We start from the raw sequence: 21,500 nt of genomic DNA, 5'->3' as shown, positions 1-21,500 counted from the left end.
TTGCGGGTCTTGGGAGGTATGGTTCAAATAGTTTTCCTTACCCACTGAGAATCTGCTTCAATCCACCAGTTACTCCTTTCCCGTCCCACTCTGTGGTTTGGTGATTAAGTGGATGCAATCCTCTGTTGATTCCCTAGGTTCTTTCCCTGGATCCCAGGCAATGACGAGATACTGGCAGGAGAGCAGCCCTGGCAGTGTTTAGCAAGCGGTAACTTCACTGCTTTCTTTGCAATGACTTAAAAATAAAAAAAGACTGAACATAATTTTGGTTTTGTATATTTAACTATATTTTTGAATGACAAAAATACTTTGAAACAGCAAAAACTCTAAAAGATCATCCTTTTTCTTCTTCTTCCTTTTCCTCCTTTTTGACAAGGAAGCTGCATTGTAAAGAAAGCCTTTATCATTAATATGTTGACTACTTAGGGGCACCTGGATGGCTCAGTCTTTGAGCCTCTGCCTTAGGCTCAGGTCCTGGTCCCAGAGTCCTGGGATCAGGCCCCTCATCCGGCTCCCTGCTACGCAGGAAGCCTGCTTCTCCCTCTCCCACTCCCCCTGCTTGTATACCCTCTCTCGGTCAAATAAAAAAATAAAATCTTTAAAAAAAATGTTAACCCTGATAATAAAAATAGAAAGAATGGATGGTACAAAGGCATGGAAGCAAGCAACAGTTTATAATCCAGAAATAACAAGTACTTTTTTTTAAAAATTAATTAATTATTTATTTATTTTTATTTGCTTATTTACAGCATAACAGTGTTCATTGTTTTGGCATCACACCCAGTGCTCCATGCAGTACGTGCCCTCCCTATTACCCACCACCTGGTTACAAGTACTTTTTTTAAAAATTAAATTAAAAAAAATTTATTTGACAGAGAAGGCGTGAGGGACAACAGGGGCAGAAGACTCCCCACTGGGAGTCTGGGATCATGACCTGAGCCAAAGGCAGACGCTTAACTGACTGAGCCACCCAGGCACCCCTCAACAAGTAATTTGTTATGTCTGGAGCTGGCTTTGATTATGAAGGCTTCTTTCACTAGAGGAAGGATGAATTCATAAGAGACTGGTAAATCAACTAAAGAACTATTTCTAATAATTAAAAAAATGCTACTATCTATGAAATATATGCTGTGACCCAAAGGCTATGACAGGTAATTCCCATAAAAGCCTGTGCACTTAAAACCTGGCCACACACATATTAAAGACATCAACAAAACAGATCATGTCCACATTTCTCTGGCTTCTCACCACTAAGAGGCAGCATTCCCTAGCTGTATAGTCACACGTGACAAAGAGACTGGCTTCTGAGGGGAAAGAGTGCATCACTTGGCGTTTAGGGAACAGTGGCCACAGAAAGGACTTTAACTAGAGGGAGCAGCTGAAAACACGGAGAAAAATATCAAAGTTTAGAAAAATATCAAAGTGCACAGGAAGTGGGATTACAGATGTGAGGGCACAGCAGAGAAGCGAGGGCCTGCGTTTTGCTAGGTACATTTGTTTTACACTGGAATTTTCATATAACCATAGCTAGATCATTCAAGATTTTTCCCCGCTCTCTCTCCCTGACCAGAATTTGATGATTTATACTTTTACGTAAACTTTCTATTTTGGAAAAATTACAGATTCACAAAAAGCTGCAAAAAGCACAAAAAAAATAGTACAGAGAGGTCCCTTGTGTCTTCAACCAGCTTCCCTCAAGCGTTAACACCTTACAAACTTAAGGGCTTACACACAGGACATTATCAAAATCTGCGAAGCAACAGTGGCCTGAGATGATCAACTAGACTATAGACCTTACTTGAATTTCACCAGTTCTGCATGCACTCATTTTTCAGTACATCTGCGTATGGCTCCGTGACATTTTATCACACGTATACACAGGCACATCCATGCCACAATCGAGTTAAAGAACTGTTCTATCAACACAAAGGAATTCCCTCAGGCTACCCCTTTATAACTGCACCCCTGACCCCTTCTCCAAACTCTGATGAACCACTGATCTGTTCTCCATCTCTGAAATTTTGGATGACCTGGACTTTAATCAGAAAAATATACAAATGGCAATGTTATCTTGATGAAAGACACCCTTTCGAGGAACTTGTTTTCACTTGAAGGGGTCAAAAGCACACAGAAAGCAAAAGACCAAAGACCTTGTATGTATGTGAATCGCTTCCCGGACAGTAAGTCCCGGGTCCTCCTCCTGCCCGAGTACCTAGGCTGCCATCAAGCAGATGTCCCAGAACTGGCTCTCACCACAGGGGCGAGACAAGACTGCCACAGGGACAAGGGCTGAATGGCCAATGATGATGAACCTGTCATAGGGCACACTTTGGAAAGTCCTATCCTCTCAAGCTTCTGAATTTTACATTTGTCTCAACTAGGTGAATTGCAAATGCTCTAATGCCAACACTGAATGAAATCTAGTGCAATACAAAGTTCCTTAGAACACAGGATTTCATCTATTTGGGGGAAAAAAGGTACAGAAAAGAGGGCTAGAAAGATAGACCCCAAACATCAATGATGGTTATCTCTGGGAAGGGAGAATATAAAAGAGAAACTGCAATTTTCTTTCTGGATTTTGTATTTTCCCCACCAGGCATGTGTTCTTTTTACAGTAAGAAAAAAATATAAAAATAAAGTCTCCTGCGGTGGCTATTAATGCCAAAACAGTTAATACTAACAGAGTCTGTGAGTACGGTAACAGCCGCCGTGTGTATCCCAAGGACTTTGCAACTTACGAAGTTTCTCATGTGTGTGGTATGATGATCCTCACACAAGCACAGGATATAGAAGGTATTTTTCCTCATTTTCCCGGTGAAGACATTGGTGCTTCTCAGTCAGGCTATGCTATCAACCCACTTAGGGCCAGGTCTGGAATCACAGCCAGTGATTTCTTACGCCAGTGGGGCCTCAAGGTGTGGTCCGCAGGCCCCCAGAGGTCTCTGAGGCCAAAAGGACTTTCATAGTAATACTGAGATTTCATCTGACTTTCCCACTGTTTAGATATTAGCACGGACAGTACAAAAGTAATGGGGGTGAACCTACATGAATCCAGGCACTGCTCGACACCAACCCAGGTCACTGTATTCTTCATGGTCATGTTCTTGTGGGGGGCAGGGGTAGGCTATTTTCTTTTAAAAATGCCCACAATGAAACAGTTAAAATTACTGATTTGTTTACATATCGACCCGAGTACATCTTTCCCATATCTGGTTTGATATAACAGAAGTTTGCACAAACCACTCTCAAGGCACACCAAAATATCAGAGTTATCTTGAGAAAAAGCACTTATGCAGTATTTTGAGTTGCAAGCTAAAATAGCTAATTTTGTTTGTCAGCTTCCCCGCTTTTCCTTTTCTTAGAGAGAGTGTGCAAGTGGGGGTGGGAGGAGGAAGAGGGAGAGAGAGATCCCAAGGAGGCTCCATGATCAGCGTGGAGCCCAATTTGGGGCTTGATCTTTTGACCCTGAGATCATAACCCGAGCTAAAATCAAGAGTCGGACGCTTAACCAACTGAGCCACCCAGGAGCCCCGTGTCTGTCAGTTTTTTAATGGGACACCGTTTGTTTTTCTTTGAAAGAATGACTGACAAACTGTGGTACTGAGAAGTGGGTGTCTGGCAAATATTTTCTCAAAAACAAATAAAGTGAGCCTGCCACACATAGGGTTTCAGATTCACATTGCTATTAACTATAAAGAAACTAACACTGGCCAAGTTTTGACACAGCATCAAAGAAGAATACTGGTAATCACCTGAATCTTAAAGTACTCCTCTCTCTAATATATAGTTCTGTGTGAGGCTGCATTTTTTTGTCTACTTCAACCAAATAGCATATTGCAAAAATCAATTAAGAGACTTTAACATTTCTCAGTTTTAAGTGATAATATAGTAAGTATGGACAGAAATGGTCCACATTAACAAGAACTCTTCAGTGTCCTTGATCATTTTTAAGATTGGAGTCCTAAGACCACAAATTTATGAGCTAATAGCTAACACTCTTTTTTTCAATTTATTTAACTCACTGATGAGGGAAATGAAAGAGAAAAGTAGATAAGAAATAATTTTCCAAGTTAAACACAAACAGGGGTTATGGCTACTCATGTAGGTTCTAGCCAAGCCAGGTGGGCCATAAGCACCCATGATCTACGAAGGCAATGCCATTACTCTTTAACTGTTGGGGGATGCCGTCGCTGAATCAGGGCATGTCAGGGGACCTGGAATCAAGCTCCCACTCCACTATTCCCAGGCATATTATTTTTTGGAGATTTGGAGCACTTATCTGTAAAATGGAACAGGACTATTCATACCCACCTTCACCCGGGGAGCTGCCATAAAGATCAAATGAGAAGATGTAGTAATAAAATACTTATAAACTAGACAGAATTATAAATAAGAGAATAAAAACTTGTATTTGTTAAGCAAATGCCACATGTCAAGTACTGTGCTTAGGGATTCAACCTTGTTATCTCCATGAGGTCCCAGCGGTACCAGGTAACAGATAAGGAGACTAGCACTGGAGAAGTTCCACCATTAGCCTAAGGTCATCAGGCTACTCGGCTGGGAGCTGTCCTCCAGGTCTGCCCGAGACCCAGCTTCCAGTCCCCAGCCGACACAGCCTCCCTCATCCTCCGGTATGAGGTGAAACAATTTTCTCTAAAAACTGTTTTCTAGTATGTAGAAGGCAGAAGAAAAGTGAGTTACTTTAAACCTGACTTGGTCCACTGACTCTGTTACAGGCTCACAGCGTAAACGGTCATAACCACAACCCTCCTTGCAGTCCTCACACACCTGTCAGAGAGCAGTCAGAGGCCGGACAAGGGCAGCCAGCCTCGGCCCTGTGCAGCTCCACCCACCTGCTCATCCCACCCGCCACAATCACAGCGAGCTAGGAAACGAAAACACACACCTGCAAGGCGATGAGACCGTTATCATCACTTAGGGGGTCGTATGTGTCAGGACCAACCCTTTAGAAATTCCTCAACACGGTACAGTCGCAATAAGGATTACTTACAAGTTAACACGATGAAAATTCTTCTCTTTCTGGAGTCAGTCAAAAGCAGAAGTCTAGGGGTGCCTGGGTGGTTCAGTGGTTTAAGCCTCTGCCTTCGGCTCAGGTCATGATCTCAGGGTCCTGGGATCGAGCCCCACATTGGGCTCTCTGCTCAGTGGGGGGCCTGTTTCTCCCCCTCTCTCTCTCTGCCTGCCTCTCTGCCTACTTGTGACCTCTCTCTCTCTGTCAAATAAATAAATAAATAAATAAAAGAAAAGAAAAGCAGAAATCTAGAACTCACCCCCAAATCCACCCTTTCGTCTACTTTAAGTAATGTTTTAATAAAAGTTATTAAGAATACCGATTATATGTACTACCTTAATTAGAAAATGACCTTTCTCAGTATGTACCACAGACCCTGGAACACAGCAGACATTTGGTATTTGCCGTGAGTATATAATTTAGAAAGGCTAAAAATACCAAAGTATCTTCTTTTCTTTTTACTCCCTGAATTCCACCTGTAACCACTATTGCTTAATGTTTCCAGACTCCACTCGCTTAAGAAAATAGGGTTTTCAGGACTCTCCTGAGAAACACTCAGAGTTTGGGCAAGCTAAGGAGTTTGTCTGGGGATTGGAGGTGCGGCAAGCTGTCCTGGAACCCTCTCCCTCCTGGGGGCGTGCCTTCCTCTGAGCTCTGGCTCCAAGGCCTGGCCCCATCCGCCTGTCTGCTCTGCTCTAGCCTTTCCTGGCAAGACATAAAAAGGGAAGCAGCAAGCTGTTGAAACTGTTGTCAGGTTGTATAAACTCCTGGGACTGGCTTTTTATTCAATCAGGAGAGTGTTCCCTTAGTAACCAACTAGAGTACAAACGGATTTGTCTACCTGCTCCCTCACCAGGAACGCCACCACTCTCTTCAAAGAGATAAATGTTGGTTTTTGTTTTAATTAAACGAACTGAGCCTTCTAGCAATTTCTATTGATCTTTCTTAGTCTTCTAACCCTTAAAGGAGAGAGGACAGGGAAGAAGAAAGCCTGCCGCTTAGCTTGGAGTCTGTTTAGGGGACCAGTGAGATCAGTATTTCTCACCGGGAAACACAACCACCGAGTCAGATGACAGGCACAGTATAATAGAGGAGGATGGTAGACACAGTGGACTTGGGTACATGTCTACTAACTAACAACATACCTGGACAAGTTAAATAATAACATGCCTCAACTTTCTCATCTGGATTGAAGGTGTAACCACCACAGGATTGTTTTAAGATGCTGAGTAAGAAATCTACCATGCACATTGCCAGGTTCATTGAAGTGTCAAGTACCAGTCAGTGGTTTCTATTATGGCGGTCAGCAAATGTATTACTGGGTCAGCAAATACAGGTGGTGAATGATGCTCGAGAAACCACTGCCTTGGGGGGCCGATGTGAACTGGGGACAGGAACCCACAATGAAGGGGAGTGCAGGGCTGCACTGGTCCAGGAAACGTGCAAGCAATGAATCGCGACTAAAGCCAAACACATTCGGTGTCCTGGAAACTAAAGGTTAGCAAGATAGCCCTGTGAAAACACCCAGCTCGGGGAAAACAGAACTTCCTCCCTGAGCAAGGCTATTACCAGTTATTACCAAGTGAACAGCTGGAGTCCTGTTTCACTTCTTTTCTTCCCACCACACGGCCTCTGAGCATGCAATCGGCAGAAAGACAGGCAGTAACAGAGGAAGGAGAAATGAGGGTCTGCTTCTGAATATAAGAGATTTAAAGATTCATGGAGATATCATGGATTTGTCAAATAAACCCCAAAGTGTAGGAATGTGTTAGTCCTAAGTTCAAAATTACCCTTTTGAAAGTTTTTGAAAATAAGACATATTTCTACTCTCAACCTTTATTTTATGATTAGTTGTCACTATAGGAGACTAATTTTTTTTTTTTAAGATTTTATTTATTTATTTGAGAGAGAGAGAATGAACATGAGAGGAGACAGGTCAGCGGGAGAAGCAGCCCGATGCGGGACTCGATATCGGGACTCCAGGATCATGACCTGAGCCGAAGGCAGTCACCCAACCATCTGAGCCACCCAGGCGCTCTATAGGAGACTAATTTAATGGCATAACCCACAAATTAGAATTAAGCTGTGAGGAAGACAGACATGTGTATGTATTTATCTAGTATGAGAGAAAAAAAAGACGATACTCTGATTGGTCAAATATCTAGGTTAATACACTACAGAAAGGCCATTTTCATCTTTCCGATACTGTACACTCATCTGTAAAGTAGCCATTTGTATCAAACAGACCTGTGACAAGATTCTCCTGTAAGGCCAGAGAAGCCTATCTAGTAGAAGAGTAAATGACCCAGAGCCAAGACATCTTGAGCTTGAGTTCTTGAAGGGGGGAAAGGTGTCATACTGAGAGATGGGGGAGAGGAAAAACCAGTTCCTATTCCTCAGGAAAGAGACAAGGAAAAGTATGATGTAGTTTTGCTTTGGCTGCACTCAACCTCCCTGTACGTCTATCTCTCGGGACTTTGGAGAAGAGAGACTTGCTTAATTTAATGCCTAAGAAAGTGTGGGTGGTGGTGCTACCCAGAACGAACCTTCGAGTGTCAACAAGGTGTGAGGGTGGGAATCCTCTAGTGCCTGCCAAAGAGACCGCCCCACCCCCAAGTCTGTGTCCCCCTCCTGGGGTCAGCACCTCTCCTGTCCCAGACTTTTAGGGATTCTTCTTGTCATCAACTTCTGTAACCATGGGTTCCCCCAATCTCAAAATCTTTCTCTTGGTAGGGGGCTGAAAGAAGTGAGGAACTGGAGAGGCTCATTATTTGTAAAGCAGAGACCAAGATGCACGCTTGTCCTCATATGAGTGAGGAATAACCTTTGCAGTGCATGATTCCGGAGTATGTTTGACAAGGAAATCATCATCACTCTTCCAACTAATTAAAAAGCAAGAGTTGCTGAAAGCTACATAAAACAAAACGCAAACCAGACCTGCACAAGAATGCAGAATGCACAAGAGAGTTCAGCTTAATCTCTGATTCAAGAAATCTAACCAGCTATCAGTTGGATCTAAGAATTTTACAATGGTATTTTTTTGTATGTGACTCCATACCTGAGACTTTTTTTTCACCCCCAAGACTGGTGGTTGGGGAGAAGATTAGGAGATTGTTCTCCTTATCTTCTTATTGCACTTCAGTTAAGCTGTAATTAAAAAAAAAAAAAAATCCCTTATGCTATGGCTTACCAGATTTTTCAGCAGCGTGGACAGTTCCTTTGTAAGGGTAGAAAACTTGACAAAAGCAGTGCCAAGATCTGGGTTGTCTCGACTTAAAAAATTACTTCCAAACTTGTCAAGAACTTGTGCATAGTTTTCTTCATTTTGTACGTGATCTAAAAAAGAAGGAGAGAGGAGTCTGAACTATTATTTGCCACAATGACGAGTTATTTTGAACCCTGATTGATCACTAGATACTCCTAAAAGGAAGGCAAAGAGAAACCGCATCAATTATTCATCGAACATGTGCAGAGGTGGTCAGTGGAACACTGAATGTCTTTACTCACTCTACTAAACCACGGTTCCCCTTGTTCTTCCAGTGTTCGGTTCACCTACATCCCAGGTAATCCATGGACCCCCATGGGTGAGGGGTCAAATTATCACATTTAAAGCACACTGTATTTACACTAAGAAACTATGATGATCACGAAACAAGGAGAAAATTCTCCTTAGAAAATCAACCTTGGGGCGTCAGGGTGGCTCATTCAGTTAAGTGCCTGCCTTTGGCTCAGGTCATGATCTCAGGGTCCTGGGACTGAGTCCCACATTAGGATCCTTGCTCAGTGGGGAGGCTGCTTCTCCTCCTCCCTCTGCCCCTCTCCCCAACTCACGCTCACACATGTACTCTCTCTTTTAAGTAAGTAAATAAATAAATAAAATCTTAAAAAAAAACCTCAATCTTGGGGGGCACCTGGGTGGCTCAGTCGGTTGAGTGTCCAGGTCTTGGTTTTGGCTCAGGTTGTGACCTCAGGGTCGTGCTCTGTGCTCTGCACAGGGTCTGCTTTAGATTCTCTCTCCCTCCCGGTCACTGTCTCTCTCTAATGAACAAATAAAATCTTTAAAAAAAAATCTGTCTTGAAATGCAAAGAATCAATGGGTTCTAACATGTTTCTTTCTCTGCAACTCAATTTAATTTCCTTTAATTCTGTCTAAGCCTCAGGTCTGAGGAACAGCATTTTTAAACGTCCCCCCCCCCATATGATCTCTTGATGTAAATGGTGCAGGCATGGAGCAGATGGATTTATGTCTCAAGTTTGGTTTCACAACCTATAAGTTTGCTATCTTACCAGTTTTTTTAACTTTTATAGTCCATCAGAGGCATTAATAAATCTCACTCTGAGCTTTGTTTTCCAATCTGTAAAATGAGCCTAATACTATCTTACGTGATTGGAGTACTGATTAGCTGATATAAAATATCCAAAGTTTCTCAAAAGAGTGAGTGTTTCATAAATAACAACCACTCCCACCTCTTTGAAACACTCTCTGCTTGGCTGCCAGGATACCATGCTCTCTTGACCGTCCTCCTATCTCATGGCTGCTCCTTTCTAATGTCTTTGCTGGATCTTCATCTCCCTGACCTCCTCATGCTGGAAGGCCTTGGGCCTTTCTTTTCTATCTATGCTCACTCTTGGATCTCACCTAGTCTGTGGTTTTGAATAGCTTCTATCAGCTAAGAACTCCCAAACAGCAGCCCAGCCTAGATCCCACCCCTGAAATACAGATTTCTATATCAACTGCTACTCAATATCTCCACTGGGATGCCCAATAACTCTCATCTTGACATGCTAAAAAGCAAAGCCTTAATGTTCTGCCTCCAACCTTCTTTTTCCTCTGCAGATCTTGTATCTCAGTCCCTGCTAATGGCAAGTACATTCTCGTAGCTGTTGGGACTTAAACCCAAAGTCATACTGATTTTTCTTTCTCATATCCCAGATGCAGCCCACTGGCAAATCCTTTTGCCTTTACCTTTAAAATACAGCCAAAATTTTGACAATTTTTCACTATCCCCATGGTGATCAACCTGATCTAACGTCATCTCTTGCCTTGACCACTGCAAAAGCTTCCTACAAGTCTCTTTATTCCAGCTCTTGCTCCCCTACAGTCTACTATCAAGACAGCATCCAGTGTGACTCTGTTAAATTGTGCATCAGCTCTGTGACTCCTCTAGAAGATGTCAGCACTTATAACAGAAGACCAGGTGCCCCATCCTTGCAGGCTCTGGGAGGCAGTACTGCATATCTCTACACCCTCAAGGGAGGAAGGCATGGAACATGAAACACACTGACCAAGGAAAACATGAGCAGAGCCGAGGTGCACCACTTCCATGGGGAGGCATTTCGGATGCCTGGACTCCCCACTTCTCTCCTCCTTTATGGTGGAGGACAGGGAAGCACGGATTTGTATGCAGGCCCGCAGGAAATGCACAGTATTTACTGAATGAATGAATCAATGGTAAGTATCTAAGACAAGTGTCTAGCAAAATAGTATCTCTAAAGGTTTCCTACAATACCTCTTTATGAAGCTTTCCTTCCTTGCCTATAATACTCAGTCCCTCTTTTGCAATACTTTCCACCACATCATGTCTTATTTGTGTAAATACAGATTCTTCCTTGGCACCAGACCACGAGAGGCAGGGATTACCTCCGGCTCATCTCTGCGTCCCCACCCAATAAATACCACGGTGTTTATTTTCTGTGAGCCATGCTTACGGAGTGAGGGCTCAGTAAATATCTCTTGACTTGGACTTGTTGATTTCCTTTTCAGGAATTTCAGAAGCATTTCCGTCTTACTCCTAGATTGCTGAATAACTGAGAGGAAAATCTAGAGTACTGCACTCTCGGGGCGTCTGGGTGGCTCAGTCAGTCAGAGACCTCCCTCCCCCTGTTTATGTTCCCTCTCTTGCTGTCTCTCTCTCTTTGTGTCAAATAAATAAATAAAATCTTAAAAAAAAAAAAAAAAAAAAGTACTGCATTCTCGAATACACTCTCCATGACTGCCCAGCAGCCAAGGGCCCTGACAGAACACACCGAGAGTCCGCACAGGGGAGCTGCCCGAGAAGGAAGTCCGTGCACGGAAGGAAACGAGTGTCAGGGCACTCCAGTGAAATGCAGTGAGCCCCAGCAGCCTTCCTATCATCACCGCATCAAAAACTCACGATGCCTAGAGTGGATGTCAGCATTTCAGGCTGAGATATTAAAAAAGATAAAATGCAGCTCTGGTTACTGCCCAAGTAACTGAGGGAAGTGGCTCAGAAAAACACAAAAGAAAGGCCACATCAGCTCAACAGACAGGATGCACGTGTTTGATCTCCTCATAAACTGAATTACCCCTGATACCTTCTCTCTAAGGCCAACCGGCCTCACCTCACCCCAGAGAATCCCACCAGACCCGACACTCTCCAGCAAAAAAGCAATTCAGCTGCCTGTTTCACTGTGTTCAAATAAGTGTCTCCAGTAAAACATAATGTTAGAGGGGATTTTGTTTGCTTGGAATTAGAAAATACTTCAGATGACATTTATCATACTCTTTAGATGAACGGAACACTCATGTACACACCAACCAGTTTACGAAATAGTGTTACAGAATGCTTCCTCTCTCCCCCAACCCCAATCTCTTCCCTCCCTCCTGCAACAAAACCACTCTCCTGAGTTTGGAATGGCATGCAGGGTTTAGAAAGAACTACAAGAAGCTCTTCGTCTATCCGAGATGACTGACTCATCCAAAAATAAGACAGACTTGGCTAAGATAGAGATAGGCCTTAGGAAGGGAGCACTGGCATTGGCCGAGAACCTTCTCTGACCCAAGTGCTTTTTACAATATATTTAACCCTCACCAGAACCCTTCAAGGAAGAGAAGATGGAACATCAAATGTGACGTCAGAGAGGTGGAAGGGGAGACTGGTAAGTAAGTATAGGGGAGGTCATGGGTCCTGCATGTTTTGTTAATTCCGTAAATGAACAACCATAGAGTCAGCATGCATATTCATGTGCATAAGCATGTGTGTGTATGTTAATCAGACATATGTATACATGGGTGAAATTTCTTAGTACAGATACATCTGAAAAATCATAGTTTAGTGAGGTACATCTGGGGACAGTACGAATAATCCTGTTGAGGGCAGAAATAATGGGAAATAACTGTCAGGTACTTGAAATAGTACTTGGCATGTGGCACCTGCCTTCAAAAAAATCAGTCCCGGGGCGCCTGGGTGGCTCAGTGGTTAAGCATCTGCCTTTGGCTCAGGTCATGATTCTAGGGTCCTGGGATCGAGCCCCACATCAGGCTCCCTGCTCGGCAGGAAGCCTGGTTCTCCCTCTCCTAGTCTCCCTGCTTCTGTTCCCCTCTCTCACTGCGTCTCTTCTTGTCAAATAAAATCTTTAAAAAAAAAAAAAATCAGTCCCTATTACCTTTAGGGCCGGGATTAGTTATAAATCAGGGAGATGTATTTAAAATCAAACAACACAGGAACATATGTCTCATGTTTTAGGTTTTTTTTTTTTTAACACATATTACAAATCTAACAGTCAATTCACTAGTAAAATTCTATAAACGCATGCATCCCTTTGTACAAAATGAAGGGTTTACCAGGCAGGTTTTCAGCAGGTGCAGAGTCCCAGAGGGGAGGGAGACAGGGTTCTGGTGGAGGACAGCACAAGGACAGAGGCAGAGGGCGGGGCCTATGACAGAGCGCAGAGAGCAGATGAACAGAAGGTAAATTCAGGGGTTTAGCGAAGAAGAGAGAGCTATAGGGCTTTGGTGGGGAACACTCTCACAGATACAGGTGTGACTGAATAGGAGGGCTGATGAAGCAGAAAATGGCCTGATGAGGACCTTTCAGGGAACAGAAAAGCTCTGTTTTAGGATCCTCAGTCTACCAAAATGCTAGCAGACTTCTGGGAAGCTGGTGAAGTTGGTGCTGGGGAAAGTAGGTGAGGATGGAGACTGGATAAAAGAAAAGAACAAGAAAAGAGAGAAATCTGATCCAGCCATCAGAGATTCATGCTTTTCGAGTGTCTGTAGGGAATTTCTGGCATTCATGGTATTGTTGCACAATGTAAGACAATTCTAAGAGCTAGGTGACTCCTTTCAATTCTGAAAAAAGGACAAAATAATATAGTTTTACCAGCCAAACCAGAAAGGGCCACTTAGGATTTCAACTGCTAGCATTTCTTTGGGGGCGATGACTAACATATACTAATCACCTAATATGTTCCATGTAGCTTGAAAGGGCCTTTATATACATTTCAACATTTAAGCCCCACCGCAATACCAAAGCAGTGATTTACTATTTCAGTAATAATAGTGATGATAGCTAGTTTGTCGAGTACTCAGGATACGCCAGTCACTGCGCTAAGCACTGTACATCCACTGCTTCCTTCACTCTTATCAATAGGACTGGAAGATAAGTACTGTTACCATCCTCATTATCTAGATGCAAAAACGAGTCTGAGGTCACACAGCTCCTACCGGGATTTTACTCTTAACGTTTTTTTAAGATCTCAGAGCTGGGGATTCTCTCTCACATCCTAAAGTGAGAAAGATCTAGAATCAAATCCCAGGTCTATCAATAAACCTGCATGGTGTTTTGGTCAAGTACCTTATTACCTTCCTAAGCCTCATCTTGCCCAGCTGTAAAATGGACGTAACAATGGTACTTACCTCATGGAGGTATTACGGAGATTAAGTTACTGCATGCCAAGTGCACAGTGCAAGATAAGCTCAATAAATGTTCATGATGAGGACAACAGGGATGACAGTTCCAGGCTGCCCAGTGGGGGCCACTGTGGTGAAGTCAGCCTGGCATCCTCCGGCTGGTGACAGAGGCTTCCAGCAACACTCCCAAGTCAGGGACAGCCCTCAGAGTATGTTCCAAGGTTCTAGTAGTTAACAAGTTCCCTGAGAATACTTTAAAATTCAATACTCTTTTTAAAAAAATAATATTCTCCTTTTTTTTAAGATTTTATTCATTTATCTGACAGACAGAGATCACAAGTCCCCAGAGAGAGAAGAAAGCAGGCTCCCTGTGGAGCGGAGATCATGACCTGAGCCGAAGGCAGAGGCCCCAACCCACTGAGCCACCCAGGTGCCCCAATTCTTCTTTTTTTTTAATGTTATGTTAGTCACCATACATTATGTCATTAGTTTTTGATGTAGTGTTTCAAGATTCATTGTTTGTGTACAACACCCAGTGCTCCATGCAATACATGTCCTCCTTAATACCCACCACCAGCCCACCCATCCCTCCTCCCCCCTCCCCGCTAAAACCCTCAGTTTGTTTCTCAGAGTCCACAGTCTCTCATGGTTCATCTACCCCTCCAGTTTCCCCTCCTTCATTTTTTCCTTCCTCCCCGTAATGTCCTCCATGTTATTCCTTATGTTCCACAAGTAAATGAAACCATGTGATAATTGACTTTCTCTGTTTGACTTATTTCACTCAGCATAATCTCCTCTTTAATAATGTTCTTCAAAAATGGGGCTCCTGGGTGGCTCAGTCAGTAAAGCGTGCGCCTTTGGCTCAGGTCACACATGATCTCTGGGTCCTGGGATCGAGTCCCATATCAGGTTCCCTGCTCAGGGGGGAGGAGTCTGCTTCTCTCTCTCTCCTTCTACCCTCCCCCCTGCTCGTGCTCCCTCTCATGCTCTCTCTCGAATAAAAATCTTAAAACAAAACAAAATTCTTTAAAAATGTCTTGTATAAAGTTCCGGAATGTTCCCTCTATCCCTATACTTTGAAGCGTTTTCATCAGGAACGGATGCTGGATTTTGTCAAATGCTTTTTCTGCATCAATTGAGAGGACCATGTGGTTCTTCTCTCTTCTCTTATTGATTTGTTCTATCACATTGATTGATTTGCGAATGTTGAACCAACCTTGCAACCCAGGGATGAATCCCACCTGGTCATGGTGGATAATCTTTTTAATGTGCTGCTGGATCCTGTTTGCTAGGATCTTGTTGAGAATCTTTGCATCCATATTCATCAGTGATGTTGGTCTGAAATTCTCTTTTTTGGTAGGGTCTTTGCCTGGTTTGGGGATCAGGGTGATGCTGGCTTCATAAAAAGAGTCTGGAAGTTTTCCTTCTGCTTCAATTTTTTGGAACAGCTTCAGGAGAATTGGTGTTATTTCTTCTTTGAAAGTTTGGTAGAATTCCCCAGGGAATCCGTCAGGTCCTGGGCTCTTGTTTTTTGGGAGGTTTTAGAGGGAACATTCCTGAACTTCATAAAATCTATCTATGAAAGACCCACAGCAAATATCATCCTCAATGGGAAAAGGCTTGCAGCCTTCCCGTTGAGATCAGACACACGACAAGGATGCCCACTCTCACCACTCTTGTTCAACATAGTATTAGAAATTCTAGCAACGGCAATCAGACAACAAAGAGAAATAAAAGGTATCCAAATTGGCAAGGAAGAAGTCAAACTCTCTCTCTTCGCAGATGACATGATTCTTTATATGGAAAACCCCAAAGACTCCACCCCCAAACTACTAGAACTCATACAGCAATTCAGTAACGTGGCAGGATACAAAGTCAATGTACAGAAATCAGTGGCTTTCTTATACACTAACAATGAAAACACAGAAAGGGAAATTAGAGAATTGATTCCATTTACTATAGCACCAAGAACCATAAGATACCTGGGAATAAACCTAACCAAAGAGGTAAAGGACCTGTACTCGAGGAACTACAGAACACTCATGAAAGAAATTGAAGAAGACACAAAAAGATGGAAGACTGTTCCATGCTCTTGGATTGGAAGAATAAACATTGTTAAAATGTCTATACTGCCTAGGGCAATCTATACTTTTAATGCCATTCCAATAAAAATTCCACCGGTATTTTTCAAAGAGCTGGAGCAAATAATCCTAAAATTTGTATGGAATCAGAAGAGACCCCGAATTGCTAAGGAAATGTTGAAAAACAAAAACAAAACTGGCGGCATCACGTTACCCGATTTCAAGCTTTACTACAAAGCTGTGATCACCAAGACAACGTGGTACTGGCATAAAAACAGACACATAGACCAGTGGAATAGAGTGGAGAGCCCAGATATGGACCCTCAACTCTATGGTAAAATAATCTTCGACAAAACAGGAAAAAATATTCAATGGAAAAAAGACAGTCTCTTCAATAAATGGTGCTGGGAAAACTGGACAGCGATATGTAGAAGAATGAAACTTGACCATTCTCTTACACCGTACACAAAGATAAACTCGAAATGGATAAAAGACCTCAACGTGAGACAGGAATCTATCAGAATCCTAGAGGAGAACATAGGCAGTAACCTCTTCGATATCAGCCACAGCAACTTCTTTCAAGATATGTCTCCAAAGGCCAAGGAAACAAAAGCAAAAATGAACTTCTGGGACTTCATCAAGATCAAAAGTTTCTGCACAGCAAAGGAAACAGTCAACAAAACAAAAAGGCAACCCACGGAATGGTAGAAGATATTTGCAAATGACAGTACAGACAAAAGGTTGATATCCAGGATCTATAAAGAACTTCTCAAACTCAACACACACAAAACAGATAATCATATCAAAAAATGGGCAGAAGATATGAACAGACACTTCTCCAATGAAGACATACAAATGGCTATCAGACACATGAAAAAATGTTCATCATCGCTAGCCATCAGGGAGATTCAAATTAAAACCACATTGAGATACCACCTGACACCAGTTAGAATGGCCAAAATTAGCAAGACAGGAAACAACGTGTGTTGGAGAGGATGTGGAGAAAGGGGAACCCTCTTACACTGTTGGTGGGAATGCAAGTTAGTGCAGCCACTTTGGAGAACAGTGTGGAGATTCCTCAAGAAATTAAGAATAGAGCTTCCCTATGACCCTGAAATTGCACTGCTGGGTATTTACCCCAAAGATACAGATGTAGTGAAAAGAAGGGCCATCTCTACCCCAATGTTTATTGCAGCAATGGCTACGGTCGCCAAACTGTGGAAAGAACCAAGATACCCTTCAACGGATGAATGGATAAGGAAGATGTGGTCCATATACACGATGGAGTATTATGCCTCCATCAGAAAGGATGAATACCCAACTTTTGTAGCAACATGGACGGGACTGGAAGAAATTATGCTGAGTGAAGTAAGTCAAGCAGAGAGAGTCAAGTATCATATGGTCTCACTTATTTGTGGAGCATAACAAATAACATGGAGGACATGGGGAGATAGAGAGGAGAGGGAGTTGAGGGAAACTGGAAGGGGAGATGAACGATGAGAGACTATGGACTCTGAAAAACAACCAGAGGGTTTTGAAGGGGCGGGGGGGGGGGGGCCGTGGGAGGTTGAGGAACCAGGTGGTGGGTAATAGGGAGGGCACGTACTGCATGGAGCATTGGGTGTGATGCCAGAACAATGAACACTGTTATGCTGTAAATAAACAAATAAACGAAAAAAAAAAAGTCTTGTATACTCCTCCAATGAGCCCCTACTTAGAATTTTCAGAACCACAGCAAATACTAAACAGGCCCTTCTCTGACAGATGTTTGCCTCATTCTCACTCTGTGGGAGGCCTTATCAAACTGGGGAACTTTCACAAAACTTCCCAACTGGCCCGTGAACCCAACCGTTGACTCTGTCACCATAATTAGGGCTGCTGCTTCTTAGGCACCGACTCGGTGATGGGGTCCAGCACACTGAATATCCTAAAACTCCTTCAGGGCAGTGTTTTACAGATAAGAAAAGTGAAGCTCCCGGTGAATCCACATTGGAACCTACCCTCCCAGGATTCCAAACCCACCCTTTTCCATGGACAGACTCAGCCAAGACTAGCAAGGATGCCACGACTCATGCCACCAATAACTATTTCGGGTTTACTAAATGAGCAACACTAAGAAATGAAGGGGATTAAGACAGACCTCGTTTCTCAACAATGATAATGACATAATAACAATAGTAATACTTGGTAACAATTAATTTAAGAATCATTCATTACCGTTACACTTTTGATTGCTTAAAGGGCCATAAACTGTGCTTTTGTCCTGCATTACTTCATCTGATGTTCACGGTGACGTGCTATTCTTACCCCATTGTCCCGGTGTAGGGAGTGGAGCGGACAGCCCGAGGTGACCCAGCTAAGTGGAGACACAGGAACTGCCTGCAGAGCCCGTGCTCTTACATTATGCTCGGTGAAGTGCTGGAACCCTAGAATAGAACCCCTGCTATTTTGGAGTCAGAGATCAAGTGAGGGACCTGAAAATCTAGGTCTTAGCTCCAGCCGCTATCATGTGACCTGGTCAGGTGACTAAGGCTCTCTGGGGCCTAATTTCATCTATAAAACAGGTCTAATAATACCAACACCCAGCCTACTCCTTGAGGTTGAATGCTAAGGGGTAAAGATGTCATAATTAATGGGAAAGCTCTTTTGGGAAAATAGCAGCAGCAGAGAACATTATGAAACCATGAAGGATTATTTCTATTTAATAAGGAAAAGCCTTGAAAGCATTCATAATAACTCCATCCTCAAGAGCTCCCGTCTTGACCAAGCACCGCCTAATGTTTACTGAGGCGTCATCTGATGGAGGGACATGGCCTAAGTGGCACAGAGACCTGGGTCTGAAACTCCCTCTGGTCTGGACTGGCCATCTGTGACCTTGGAAAAGGTACTTTTCTGGGTCTTGGCTTCCTTCCTCCCTCTATCCCTCCTTTTTCTTTTCTTTCCATTCTTTCTTCTTTTCCTTCCCTTCCCTCCCTCCCTTTCTTTCTTTCAAGATTTTATTTATTTGTCAGAGACAGAGAGCAAGCAAGCACAAGCAGGGGGAGAGGCAGGCCTAGGGAGAAGCAGGCTCCCTGCCGAGAAACGTGCCGGATGTAGGACTGGATCCCAGGACTCTGGGATCATGACCTGAGCTGAAGGCAGACGCTTAACTAAGTCACCCAGGTTTCCCTGGGTCTCGGTTTTCATAGGTGAAATGTGACAGATGTATAATCCATAAAGTACATGGCAAGCCTCTAAAAATATCTTCATTACTTTCATTCACCCTGAGACCAAGAGCTGAAGTTCTGATGTTAATGATGTTCAGGCATAATCTAAATATCATGGTATTTCTTGGAGGCTTCCAGTATACAGAAGACAACTGTCGATCAAATCCTAGGTCTTCCATTTACCAGCGGTGGATCTAAGACAATCTGGATCCTCATCTCACACTCCAGTTTCTCAACTGCAGTGATGCTCCTTAATAAGGTTACTGTGCGAAAAGGATGCCTACAGTGTGCCTCCTCCAGTGTCTGGCCTACGGTGGGTGTTCATGATATGGGAGGAACCGTCACTCACCGCAAAGTGAGTCTCACTTCCGTAACTTCCCATACGTTCCCTCCTGGCAGCCCAGCCTCTCTCCCTGTGTCTCTATTTAAGTCAGCCCTGGGTCCAGAGTCCAGCGCAACTGTGTTTATCATCTCAGGCTCCAGCTCTGAGAACTCTTCTGGAGCACAGCCTGGGCACAAGCATCCCCGCGCTGCAGCCACACAACCCAGCCCAAGTTCTTTGGGCCACCTGGCTCCGTCACAATCCCAGGCCTCAACCTGCCTCATTCAAGATCAAAGGTAAGCGTAACTTCCCAGGCAAGCTTGCCATTAACTTAGTCCTCAGCCTCTTGCAATGTCCGGGTTCCCAACAGTGCTCAAATGCGCAACGCATGTAGTAAAGTCTTCTGGAGCAAGTCCTTTTTCCTTCCTTTGGAATATATGGAGTATTGGCCATGGGCCAGGCATATAAAATACAATGAGCTATAACCGTGATAATAAAGCCATGTAATATGTGTCATAAATTATAGTGCTGGCATAGAGGGCGAAGTGATAAATTCTTTTATACGAGCCTATACATACTGTGAAGCACTAAGCACCCTTCAAAATTTTTAATTCCATTTGTTTTTAAAATTACAAAAATAATTCATACACTAAGACGGAGATATATAAAGATAAAAATGATCATTTCCTTTCCCCTTCTCCAGTACCCTCCTTGAAATAAGCAACGTTAATAATGTGATGTATTAATAATTTCAGCAAAGCTTTCCCTATACTTAAAAAAAAAAAAATCATACATCTATACAATAGGGGGGGTCTCCTCCCCTTTTCTTACCTTTAAAAAACCAAATGTGATTTTTTTTTTCTGTAAAAGATTTATCTGAAAGAGAGAGAGAGCACATGAGCCAGAGGTGGGCAGTGGGAGGGGAGGGGGAGAAGCAGGCTCCTCAAATGCAAGGCTCGATCCCAGGACCCCAGAGATCATGACTGAGCTGAAGGCAGATGCTTAACTGACTGAGCCACCCAGGCACCCCACAAATGGGATATTAAATACTCCATGGCTTGCTTTTTCCCTACTGAATAGGGATCAAGAAACTGAATATAATTAACTCTAATTCATTATTACTTTTTAAAGTATTTTATTTATTTATTTGAGAGGGGGAGAGAGAGAGAGAGCACACAAAGGGAAAGGGTGATGGAGAAGCAGCCTGACGTGGGGCTCCATCTCAGGATCCTGGGATCATGACCTGAGCCGAAGGCAGATGCTTAACTGAATGAGCCACCCAGGTGCCCCCTAATTCATTATTTTAACTGTCATTATATTCCACAGTAAACTCCACCGTGATTTGGAGAACTAGCTCCCTGAGAGACTCCCACGGTGTCTGCTACCAAAAGACAATACTGCAATAAATATTTCTATCCATAAGTGCTTACATGCTGTCACTTTATCTCTGAAAAGATATATTCAAAAAAGTAGAATTGTTAGGGGGCAGGGTGCACACTTTAAATTTTAATTACTACTGCTATGTTCCCAAAGAGGCTGTTGGTAGGAACGCACAGACCCAACAGCAGGACAAACAGAAGAGTGTGTTTCCCTAACACCAGACTAGCACATAGATGTTACTGTTCTTAATTCTTGCCACAAGGACATGAAAAACTGAACTATACAGTAAGTCCAAGTATTTGGCTTACTTTATTGTCCATTCACATTTCCTTTCCTGCCTTTTGGTTTCCATCGCTTGTCTTCTCCCTGTCAGTGTGTAGGGAGACTTCCTGCAGCAGGGACAGCAATCTGCTGTAGTATGTGCTGCAGACATTTTCTCCCATTTGTCTCCTCACTTGGTTTACAGTGTCCTTTGTCACACAGAACTTTTTACATTTCATGTCATCAAACAGACCAGTCTTTACCCAAAAGACTTTTGGGATTCCTACCTAGCTTATGTTCCCAAATCTTCTAGGATTCAGTATTAAAAAAAATAACAACAACACTGAAAGCTTTAATTCAACCTAATATATATCTTTTATATAGCATGAGGAAGGATTTTTTTTTAAGAGTTTATTTATTTATTTGACAGACAGAGATCACAAGCAGGCAGAGAGGCAGGCAGAGAGAGAGAGAGAGGAGGAAGCAGGCTCCCTGCTGAGCAGAAAGCCCGATGCGGGGCTCGATCCCAGGATCCTGGGACCATGAGGAAGGATTTTAACGTTAA

At 43.2% G+C, this 21,500-nt stretch overlaps 1 protein-coding gene across 5 annotated transcripts in view; it reads right to left on the bottom strand.

Annotated features, from left to right (window-relative positions):
* ASAP1 (ArfGAP with SH3 domain, ankyrin repeat and PH domain 1) overlaps positions 1-21,500 on the bottom strand; it is a 352,276-nt gene that overhangs the window by 119,690 nt on the left and 211,086 nt on the right. For all 5 annotated transcript variants that reach the window (XM_046008073.1, XM_046008083.1, XM_046008053.1 and 2 more), the window contains one exon: positions 8,223-8,368. In XM_046008073.1, the coding sequence (XP_045864029.1) occupies positions 8,223-8,368 (146 nt within the window). The remainder of the gene's footprint in view (positions 1-8,222; positions 8,369-21,500) is intronic.

Source organism: Meles meles, chromosome 1, assembly GCF_922984935.1.
Source record: "Meles meles chromosome 1, mMelMel3.1 paternal haplotype, whole genome shotgun sequence".
NCBI classification, from domain to species: domain Eukaryota; kingdom Metazoa; phylum Chordata; class Mammalia; order Carnivora; family Mustelidae; genus Meles; species Meles meles.
The sequence above is the reverse complement of the archived record's forward strand: the minus strand, read 5'-3'. Positions and strand labels throughout refer to the sequence as shown.